The sequence below is a fragment of the Leguminivora glycinivorella genome, chromosome 4 (genome assembly GCF_023078275.1).
Source record: "Leguminivora glycinivorella isolate SPB_JAAS2020 chromosome 4, LegGlyc_1.1, whole genome shotgun sequence".
Lineage (NCBI taxonomy): Eukaryota > Metazoa > Arthropoda > Insecta > Lepidoptera > Tortricidae > Leguminivora > Leguminivora glycinivorella.
The window spans coordinates 3,246,600-3,258,661 of record NC_062974.1 but is presented as its reverse complement, the minus strand read 5'-3'; the positions used below and the strand labels follow the sequence as shown (position 1 = coordinate 3,258,661).

Here is a 12,062-nt window from a genome sequence, read left to right as displayed (position 1 = left end):
TGGGAGCAGCGGCTCGCGCGGCTGCGCGGCGCGGCGCTCGGCGCACGTGGCGCACGCCGCCACCAGCGCCTCCACCTGCGCCGACATGCCGGGCCACCACATCACGTCTCGCGCTCGGTATTTGCACTTTTCAATGCCTAAATGTCCCTCGTGGATTCTTTGCAGCATTTCTTTCCGGAGGCTAGTAGGTATTACCACGCGATTGCCTCGGAAAACTATGCCCTTTATTACGTGAAGCTCCTCCTTGATACCCCAATACGGCTTAGCCTCACTTTCAAGGATATTTTTGGTATGTGGCCAGCCTTTCATACAGTACTGCCTGACGTTGTCGAGCCCTGGTTCTTTGTCCGTTTCCTCTTTGATCTTCTTCAGCTTGTCCGAGCTAAAGTTGACGCTGTCGTATAGAGCGTTTACGTGAACGTCAATGTCACTTCCAGTTTTGTCGTCGCACGCGTCGTCGGTCGGAGCGCGTGAAAGTGTGTCGGCGACATACATTAGCCTCCCGGGAACATATTTAATCTGTATAGAGTATTTTTGGAGTCTTAATAGCATCCTCTGTAGTCGTACAGGCGTGTCATTGAGGGCCTTTTTAAAAATCGCCTCTAGAGGTTTATGATCACTCTCCACTAATACATTTTTATGGCCATAAATAAATTGATGGAATTTTTGGCAACCAAACAGAATTGCCAATAATTCTTTTTCAATTTGCGCCCAACGCGTTTCGGCAGGCGTAAGTGTGCGGGCAGCAAAGGCGACCGGCCGCCCGCCCTGCAGCAAGCACGCGCCCAGCCCTCGCGAGCTCGCGTCTACCGACACTACCACCCCCTCTCCGGGGTCATAATATCGCAGCGTTGGCGCCTCCATCAAACATCTTTTTACTTTATTGAACGCGTTTGTGTGAATTTCATACCACTGAAATTCGCTATCCCTCTTTAACAGTCCTCTTAATGGTTCTACCAATTCAGCATAGTTTGGCAAGAATCTCGACACATAATTCGTCATCCCTAGGAACCTCTCTAAATCCTTCCTGCAGCCAGGAGGGGGCATGTCCCTGATCGCCTTCACTCGGTCGCTGTCGGGGCGCATGCCCATTGAATCAAACACGTGACCTAAGTATTTGACTTCCTGCACACCCAAAACACATTTCTCTTTATTAAATCTCACTCCGTTATCTAACGCGCGCTGCAGTACGGCCTCCAACCTAGAATCGTGCTCTTCTTTTGTTCTCCCGTATACGAGCAAATCGTCTATAAAACATTCCACTCCCTCCATTGAAAATATCTTTACCATAGCATTATGAAACACCTCCGACGCGGAACAGATGCCAAAAGGTAAACGTAAGAATTTCCATCTTCCAAATGGTGTAGCAAAGGTACATAATTTTGAACTTTCCTCGTCAAGAACGATCATGTAAAAACCCTTGCTAGCATCTAAATGTGAAAAATATTTCGCTCCTGCTAGATTTGCTGTAACCTCGTCTAGTGTGGGAAGTTGAAAGTGACTACGTTTAATGGCCTTATTCAAATTTTGGGGATCAATACACAATCGCAATTTGCCGTCCGGTTTCTCAACGAGAACAATACTCGACACCCAGTCGGTAGGTTCATCCACGGGCTCAATAATGCCCAGCTCCTGCAGCCGATCCAGCTCCTCTCTCAGTCGCGGTCTTAGTTTAATAGGTATTTTCCTTGAACATCTTACGACGGGAGGAACTGAATCGTCTACAGTTAATTTGTGTACACCTGGTAAACGACCGATTCCCTCAAACACAGTTTTATATTTGTTTACTAAATCAATGCAATTACTATTATTTGAAATCTCATATATCCTTTTAACTAAATTTAACTCACTACATAAATCTCGTGACAGTAAATTATTACAATTAACGTCTAGCACATAAATTTTGCCTTTGCATTTTTTCTCACTGTTATGATGCGAAAACTCAGCTATAAAATATCCCACCACAGGTAAAATGTTCCTACTAACCTCACGTAATACCGTACCGGCATTACTCAAAATGTCCTCACTGTAGCCTGCCGCCCGGAAGCTGTCGCGCGACATGACGCAGGCGTCCGCGCCGCAGTCCAACTTGAACGTCACAGGAATTCCATTCACCGCTACACTCTCGAACCACCCTTTGCTGTCGAGCGACAAAATCTCCACTCCATGTATTATTAGTTCATCGCAATCACTTATCTCGTCCGTAGTATTATACACTTCCCGTACGTAATTACTTCTGCAGCACCGCATAAAATGTCCGAAACGATCACATCTGTAACACTTGACCTTGTACGCGGGACACTGGTCACGTTCGTGTACGTAGTCGCAGTTTGTACATTTGAATTTAGAACCACTCCCGCCACGATATTGTTGTTGTGGTCGTCGCGGTGCTGGCGCGCCCGCCCCAGCGGCGCGCGAGTTGGACGGCGTCGGCGTCGGCGCCGGCGCGCGGCGGTGAGGGCGCGCTCGAACTTGCTCGACGTCGGCGAGCGGCGCGCTCGTACTTGCCCGTGTCGACTCCGCGCCCGCTCCCCCCCGCACCACTCCCGCCTGCTCACTCGCTAATTCTGCTGCACGACACCAAGCCGTCGCATCCTCCAATTTTAAATCCTTTTTCCTTAACATTCTCTCTCTTAATTGACCATCTTTAATTCCCCGGATCACTTGAGTTAGAATCAAACTTTCCCTCAATGTCCCAAACTCACACGTTTTACTTTTAACACGAAGTGACGCTAAATATTTATCGAAATCTTCATTCGTTTGATATGTCTCAAAAAATAAGTGCCGTTCGAAATTAACGTTTTTCTGTGGGTCACAGCGGTCACTGAACTTTGTACATAAAGCCTCGTAATCACTTTGTTCACTCGAACTGATATCAAACTCTTCATAAAGGTCACGGCCAGTTTTACCTATTACATGAAGTAACAGGGCACATTTTTCACGACTTGATGACTTTTCTCGACCCGATGCAATTAGGTACCAATCGAACGTTTGCTTCCAGTCCCGCCAGTTATCGGCGAGGTTGCCCGTGCCCAACATGGCGGGTGGTTGCTGCACCGCCGTGTACGCTGTGCCGCTTGTGACCGCGCCTGATTTATTACGCGCCGCCTTATCACTTTTGCTTTCATTGTCACTCATGTCCACTAAGCAATTGTCACAATCTTTTGACCAATCTAACACGAATATTCACACCTGACACCATGTAATGTTTAGGAAAAGTGCAATGAAACAATCCGTTTGCCAACTCAAAGAGAACTCATTTATTTCGATCAAGCCTACCCTCAATACATGCATTCCTATTCTACCTACATATACAACAGATGGAAAAGAAAAAATATGATTTAAAAAATGTTCAAACATTATATTTACCTGGGATCGTCGTAGAACATTTGTTGCGTGGCCTGTCCGTGATGTACGTCCCAATCGACGATTAATATCCTAAAACAAAGTAAGGAATCATATATGTATTTATGATAATATTGTTATAAGTTCAATTTTCTATTAAAGGAGAAAATGGAAAAATTTACGCTTCCGCCGGGACTTGAACCCGCATCTTCTGCAATTCGTGCATTGCTCTTAAGCAATGGAGCTACGGAAGCCGCGCCGGACTTCGCAAATCGTTACACGCCTTTCTTTATGTATTTACATGACATACGCTTTGGGGTAGCCTAGCAGAAACTATACTTACTACAAATACTACACTATAGAGCATAACTTATTAACTACATGTCACACTGTTTAACCCTTAAATGCATGGCCTTGACAAATAATTATTCAACGTTATTATAGAAGCAGTATCCGCAAGGTTCGGCGCGTATGGCGTGGTGTCCGGGCGGCCGGACGAACGCCGCTCCGTTCCGGACTTTACCGGACAATATACCACAGTATAGAGCATAGCATAGTTAGCTAGATGTCACACTGTTTAACCTTTAAATGCATGACCTTGACAAATAATTATTCAAATTTGAATTTTGACATGCTATCAATAGAGTCAAAAATGCATGATGCATATATACATCGCGTGGTGTCCGGGGGCCGGACGAACGCCGCACCGTTCCGGACTTTACCGGACAATATACCACAGTATACATAGAGCATAGCCTAGTAACTATATGTCACACTGTTTAACCCTTAAATGCATGACCTTGACAAATATTTATTCAAATTTGAATTTTGACATGCTGTCAATAGAGTCAAAAATGCATGATGTATCACCATGCATTTATGTGTTAGCTTACCTATTCAATCCCTTGTCTATAGCGTGTTTAACAGCTAGCGCCACGTTATTATAGAAGCAGTATCCGCAAGGTTCGGCGCGCATGGCGTGGTGTCCGGGCGGCCGGACGAACGCCGCACCATTCCGGACTTTACCAGACGATATACCAGAGTATAGAGCATAACTTACTAATTACCTACCTATTTAATCCTTTGTCTATAGCGTGTTTAGCAGCCAGCGCCACGTTATTATAGAAGCAGTATCCACAAGGTTCGGCGCGCATGGCGTGGTGTCCGGGCGGCCGGACGAACGCCGCACCGTTCTGGATATCACCGGATATTATCCGGTCCACCATGTCGATGGTTGAGCCGGCTGATAGGAGGGCTAGCTCGTGAGTGCTCTGGTGATAAAAAAAAATGTGTTTGACAAATAAAATTGGAAGCATAATATTTGATGAAGCCTAATATAACCAAGCTATAGTGCATATAATTTTCATGTTACTCTAGATTTTTAGCTACATACAAGTAGTACTACCGAAAACAATACTTATAAGTATGAAGTATATCCTATCACACTTGAAAAGGAGGTTTTGTAGTCTACCATTTCTCTTATGACTGTAGATTTTTCTCTGTATATCCTTACCGGGTGTCGATTAGCATGGTATGGGCATGACATGCGAAAGGATGAAAGTCGTGTGACGAGGAAGGTATTACAAATGAATGTCGACGGAAGCAACGGGTGAGGTAAACCTAGGAAAGGGGGATGGACTGTGTGAAAGATATAAAGGAAACAAGTGAATGATGAGATGACGGGCTATAGAGGTATGGAATAGAAGGGCATGCTGCGCATACCCCAAATGACTGGGATAAGCAGGCGAATGATGTTCTTACCGGGTGTATATACACAGCGTCATATCTCGAAGACACCTCCTCCAGATACTCCAGGTCCTGGTTCTGGTGAGTGGTCTCAAGTAGCTCGAACACCGACGGGGAGTGCATAGTGGTCAGTTCTTCTTTGGTGGCTGCCCGGGGCTCATACTGTTTGCACTGCTCAATCAGGTTCAGTTCTTCGCACCTGGTATTTAAGAGAGTTAAAATAGGCTAGCTCCACGATAACTCGAGAGGAGGATAAAGGAGTTTCAAATTAGGTCTGACTCGCGGTCATACGGTGGCCCCCAAGGGCCGAACGGAAAGTGTATGTGTCGCTTAACAGGTGCCCCCCATGGCCTAAATGGAAAAGCATAGTATTTTGTATGGCGTTTAACGTGTTAATAGAAATAAAGACTTACCTATTGATGACGCTAGTGAGTCTCTCAGGGCATTCCGGGTAGTTGTCGTCCCAGAGACAACGGTGCTCCGCCATTCGGGGCTCCGTCACAAACCCAGTTGGCCCCTTCACTTTGGTTTTCGAATCCATTGCCTATTGAAATGATAATTATTATTTATAATAAAGGATACACAACACAAGAAAGCCTTCTTGAGCTTACTGCGTGACTCACAATCTGTATGGGCCTGGCCACATGGATATTAATATTAGCGCCATCTAGCCGAGCGTCCCCCGAAGGTGTATCGCCATATGGGTCACTGTACCTTTTTCTGTTTGGTTTTGAGGTACGTTTTTTCTTAGACTTTAAATGTCTATACGGAGTTCCGTAGTCAACTAGGAACCCTTATAGTTTTTTTATCGTCGGGATCGACTCGCCATGTCTGTCTGTCCGTCCGTCCGTCCGTCCGTCCGCGGATAATCTCAGTAACCGTTAGCACTAGAAAGCTGAAATTTGGTACCAATATGTATTTCAATCACGCCGACAAAGTGCAAAAATAAAAAATGGAAAAAAATGTTTTATTAGGGTACCCCCCTACATGTAAAGTGGGGGCTGATATTTTTTTCATTCCAACCCCAACGTGTGATATATTGTTGAATAGGTATTTAAAAATGAATAAGGGTTTACTAAGATGGTTTTTTTTATAATATTAGTATTTTCGGAAATAATCGCTCCTAAAGGAAAAAAAAGTGCGTCCCCCCCCTCTAACTTTTGAACCGTATGTTTAAAAAATATGAAAAAATCACAAAAGTAGAACTTTATAAAGACTTTCTAGGAAAATTGTTTTGAACTTGATAGGTTCAGTAGTTTTTGAGAAAAATACGGAAAACTACGGAACCTTACACTGAGCGTGGCCCGACACGCTCTTGGCCGGTTTTTTTCTTAGACTTTAACTGTCTATACGGAGTTACATATGTCTTTGGTATGAATGAAGTTACTACGAGTGTGACGTATTGTAAACTCGATTTTTGTATGGAAAATTTGAGACACATTTTTTTATCGTCGGGATCGACTCAGCTCGTGATTCTGAGAAGAATGAGCTGGTGAAATTCTATTTTCGGGTTTTTTTTTAAACAAACACCTGGGAGGCGCAGCGTAGAGAACGAGATGCGGGAATTTGGACCGAGCTGAAACAAGGCCAAGGACTCAAGGACATGGCTCAAGATAGAAAGGCGTGGAAGGATCTTGTGGAGGCCCTAGGCATCTATGGAGTGCCCTAGGACAATCAACAACAACAGTACTTTTAATAGGGATGACGATCGTCGACTACATAAAAAAATGGCATTCTGCTTAGTCCGTCAGTTAGATCGTTCAAAATTACTGAACACATATTTTTCGCTTTTTCTAACTAATGAACAAATACAAAGATATAGAGCATCAAAGTTAGGAGTGGGGGTTTGTGACGTCACTTCTAAGTAAAAATTGTGCCTAGGCGTGACGTCACGCGAACTTTCAACATACTGTACCGTCGTCATTTTTCATTAAGTAAAAAATACGTGTCTAAAATTCTTTGATAATCTAACTGACGGACTAATTTTTTGACGGACTCATTAGTTTTTTTAAGTCGTCTCGCCTAAGCTTTAATATAAATACTCACAATTTGATAATGATCCCGGAGCACAGTGTCGACACAGTGTTTCTTCTTCTGTTGCGCTCTCCGCTTCATCGACGCGACTGACGCGGAAGGCTGCAATCGTACGCACATTTAAAGCAATATATGGTACCAAAGATTTCAAAGTTATGGAAATGGCAATTCATATAATTTCGATTGAACATTCTCGTTTCATGCGCTTTGGTGGAACGCAACAATGCGATTGGTTGATGAGTCGTAAAGTCGTCAATAGAAATTGCCAATAATGTAAACAAACTGAATGATTGAAATATTTATTTTCTAGCACTCTTTTGTTGTTTAAATGATCTAGGACCATGATGTGACATGAATTGATTAAAAAATACATTTTGAATACAAGTTTTGTTTACAATGTTGGAAAATTCTATTAACGGCGACTTTGAGCATAGGCTGCACACTTGGCTCGCATAGACTGCACACTTTGCTCGCATAGACTGCACACTTGGCTGGCATTCGTGAACAATGACACCAATGACGCCACTGTACTGACACCATTCATTTTAGTGCAAATAAGCCGCGTCCTTACGAAGTAATATATATGTCAATGCATGGTACGAGTTTAGGGAAACCTAAGGGCTACATACAACATATTACCTATAATGATAATATAATGATTATAATGATACATGACAGTACATTCGTTATAATACTTATAATGATGTTTATCTTTTCTGTTGCGGTAATTATACTTATATTCAAGGTTAGTACATCATACTACTATAAAAATGACTTTTCAAGTAAATCATCATCATCATTGGCCACGACATCTTAGCAGATGATTGTTGCAGTGATTTTATTGTGTGGTGCCGGTACATCGTCTTTGGTGGCTTAGTAGTCCGATGGCAGCCCGACACCTTTTGCCACATCTGTCACAGGTGAAACGCGAGTCAAGAGGAGGAGGAGCTCTGGAACGGAGCCTTTTCTGCTTAAGGTTGTCGAGCCAGGCTTTGTCGTGCTCCATCACCCCGTCGGATAAGTCCCGGCGCCATTCAGGTCTCATGCTAGCGCGTGTCTCCCAACTGTCTAGGTTTATACTAAGACAAATACGAACGTTTCCGGAAAAACACGAAGGAAACCCTTTTCGCACTACAGCTGTAATTAGTCCTATAATATTTATTTACTATTTATTTTATTTATTTATATGTATGAGATTGAACAACCATTATCCCAGATAACCCTAAATGCAAAAATTCTTACCCCCGGATTTTTCGAGATATTTTGGTATATTGTCACTTACCCACTAGAAAAAGCAAAAAAAAAGGGAGTTATAAATCCACCTCGGAAAAAAGACCGAGTGAAAGCCATGTTAAAAAAAAACCACCCGGTAGGGTAAGTGGGTTACGTAGAAAGACTGGCGAAAAAACTAGCACTAGCACTGGTGCTGAAAAGGCACCTGTAATCGACTACAGTTGCTTTGTTGGCCACTGGCAGTGACATTTAGGCAGCTGAAAATAGTTGTTGTCTAAACGGTCTGAAGATGTGTTTTCGGCAGGCACCAGCACAGTAGTTTAGGCGTTAGAAAATATACTTCTTCCCTTCCCTTCAAAGTTTAGGCATAGTCATGTAACATTATTACTTTGTGCACTAGTGCGATAAAGTAGCTGCAATAGACTCCAACTTACTTCTTTTTTCTAAGAATGTAGGCTTCTCCTCAGCGCCGGCCCGCGCACTTGATCAGGGTAGAGCGAGACATAGTTTTGGCGCCCTTATTGTTAAAAATTTTTTCGGGTTCGAAGCTAAAATACCAATGGAAATATCAACGGAGTCCTTATAGTTACGCTATGTCCGTCTGTCACGTTATAGCCATTTGACTAATAAGTAACTAAAAGATAGCATAGGGTCTCATACTAGACAGAAATAATGAACGCTAGCGAAGCGAGCGCGAAATTTTTTCCTATTATTGAGAGAGGAATTTTATATACCTACTTAAACCCAAATGCAGATTTTTAATAGCTGAATTCACTCCTGGCCCGCTCGTCATTTCGGACTCTGTGTGCGCCCATGCAATATAAACTTTTTGATTTGGACTTTTCCACATTTACGATTTTGGCGCCCCTCACCATCTGGCGCCTAGAGCGGCCGCTCCACTTGCTCTACCCTTAATCCGGCCCTGCTTCTCCTTATCAGAAGCAGAACATAAAACAATTTACACAGATATTCTATATTTACTAATGCAGTAAAGTTACTTAAGTAATAAACCTAAAGGATCTAATTTAGATCACAACTTAAGGAGATACAATTCATAACATATAATAAATATTTATGTGTTGCACTTATTTCTGAACTACGTATTTATACTACTACTTTATTTTTAACTACTGTTAAGGTTAACTTCATATGTATGTTATGTTATGAACCTCCAGGGGCCCGTTTCTCGAAAGGTACAAGCCTTGTACTACAAGTGCGCAAACTGTCAAATCGTATGGGTTGTCATGGAAACACACTTGTAATACAAGGCTTGTACCTTTCGAGAAACGGGCCACAGGTCTATTTGTATTACCAGGGGCGGCTCACTCCGCGATTCTGTCTTCGCGCTACAAGTACATGCTGGCGGCCGCGACTTCGTGGCCTAATCAGGGGTGGCGCGCGTTCTCACAGAACGCACGTTCACACTTTCTATTGTTACTTTACGTCGCGAGTTTTTTTAGGTATGCGATGTCCGCGTGTGGAATGGCTAATAAAACTTAGTTCAATAGACATCATGAATAAAATAGCACAATCTTACACAGATCTATTATTGATTGAGTCCCAGGGAAAAGTCAATAAGGCTTGTGATGTTGGGACTTAAACAAAAATATATAGGTAAATACTGTATATATACCTAGAAACTACCCAAGACATGAATATCACTACATAGTATAAAACAAAGTCGCTTTCTCTGTCCCTATGTCCCTATGTATGCTTAAATCTTTAAAACTACGCAACGGATTTTGATGCGGTTTTTTTAATAGATAGAGTGATTGTAGAGGAAGGTTTACGGGTAGGTATAGTACCCGTGCGAAGCCGGGGCGGGTCGCTAGTAATAGTATAAAATGTTATCTGAGTATTAATTCGTTTTAATCCATAGGCAACCCTATCATCCCACGCTGAGGATGTGTGGCTCGTTTCTTTGTTAGAATTTTGTGGGCATCTAAAAAGGCGGCATTTAGTGAACATCAAAGCAGTGGGCCTTCTGTACTTGTACTATTATATATTCTGTGGTATTACTTTAGTTTCTGGTACATTATGTACTACAATATGTATGGTGTATATTATGACTGTTTGTGTTCTAATTAAATTAAAAAAAATAACAATGATAAGAGTTGTATTGTTTGATGAATAATATAGGGATTATCATGGCAATTACAAGGTTGAAAGCATTATATGATAACACACTTTATTTTATTTACATTTGTGGTTACATGGTACAACAGAAAAAGTAAGGGCCTAATTAGATGGTACGAGAACTAACATACAAGTTTTATTACATTGAGGTATTTGATGGCTGTGCAAAATTGTATGTAACCACAACAACCCGCAATGTAACAAAAATCTGCATTCGAGTTTGCATGCTGTCTAAATCAGGCCTATGGGTGGCTTAGCATGGTACGGTCATGTGACGAGGAGGGATGAAAGTCATGTTTATTAGAAATGTAGTAGACGTTTGACAACATCTGGGCTCCCAATAATGCTATGTTACGGCAATACTTTAAGAATGTTGCATATTCCATACAACTATTTAGATAAATTAATCAATAAACATACAACCAATAATTGTAATCTTACTACTCATATTTTAAAACTGAATAAAGCCTTATTACATTCTAGAGTGTGGGTACAAATGGACTGATATAAAATGAATAGTCTATAGTAGACAGTGATAGAAAATTAATGAAAATATAAATGATAGTGTTAATTAAGTTCATAGACTTTAATGTTTATTAAATTAACAAACACCCTATGTTCAATTTGACAAACTCCTAAGATAAGCAAAGAATACTTACATGTCTTTAATGACGGACTGACTGAGTCTACACTGAACACACATATTAAAATAAAACAAATGATAAGAACTGTTATCTTTAAGGTTAAAATGTTGCCCTATTCTAATTGTTATTAACTGCAAATAAATTAATGTTGTAACACTAGTGAGAGAAAATCTACAGCAACTAATATGTTTTCAGTTAAGACATTCCAAAGATACATCTACAATAATCTACATATTAGCTCTTTTTAGAACTAAATACATGCCGTCAGTATGGAAAACCCCAGTAATAGCTAGCTTTCACGAACAAATTAAACAATTATAAAGATAATAATATACGCCAGCGAGCAATTTACTTTAATGGACTTACTTTAGCTCCCGACGACATCGCTCGTGTTTGAATTTTCGCTTTGCGGGCACCATTTCTAGTGACTATGTTCGATACCGGTGGGGTGTTCTTCTTACTGTCTCCAGCGGAGCGCCGTGCCTGGGGCTGCTGGGGCGGCGGGGTGGACTAAAACAAAGATTAAAACCATAACAAAAAATCTACCCACGTTGTCCATCCACTATGAATACTCGAGCGCGCCAACTATAAATACCAGCACATTTTATAAATAAACTTACCATTATAACTAAATTACTGATACCATTAGTCTATAGTACGCTGAAAATTTAATACTGTATTATTACGACCTCAACCTACATATCAATTATTTTCAAAGAATGAATAGAATTAATACAACAAACGACCAATTTTCGCAATGACTGATGGCATTTGTTGACATTTATTTTTGTGAAGTTGTCACTTTGATTACTAAGCGACCAAGTAAAGATGTTCTCCGTATTTAATTTACAACGGTCCGTAAGGCTGAGCGCACACGGAGGCGACAGTTGCACGGCGACATTTTTTGTCTCTGTCTTGGACGCA

At 41.7% G+C, this 12,062-nt stretch overlaps 1 protein-coding gene across 1 annotated transcript in view; it reads right to left on the bottom strand.

The window, feature by feature from the left end:
* Positions 1-11,893, bottom strand: part of LOC125225151 (histone deacetylase 6) — a 30,805-nt gene extending 18,912 nt beyond the window's left edge. Inside the window, exons 1-7 of the mRNA XM_048128725.1 lie at positions 11,759-11,893; positions 11,505-11,648; positions 7,138-7,227; positions 5,505-5,635; positions 5,107-5,290; positions 4,417-4,616; positions 3,370-3,438 (exon numbers count right to left, since the gene is read on the bottom strand). Coding sequence (XP_047984682.1) covers positions 3,370-3,438; positions 4,417-4,616; positions 5,107-5,290; positions 5,505-5,635; positions 7,138-7,227; positions 11,505-11,648; positions 11,759-11,761 — 821 coding nt within the window. The 5' untranslated portion in view covers positions 11,762-11,893. The remainder of the gene's footprint in view (positions 1-3,369; positions 3,439-4,416; positions 4,617-5,106; positions 5,291-5,504; positions 5,636-7,137; positions 7,228-11,504; positions 11,649-11,758) is intronic.
* Positions 11,894-12,062: the final 169 nt, after the last annotated feature.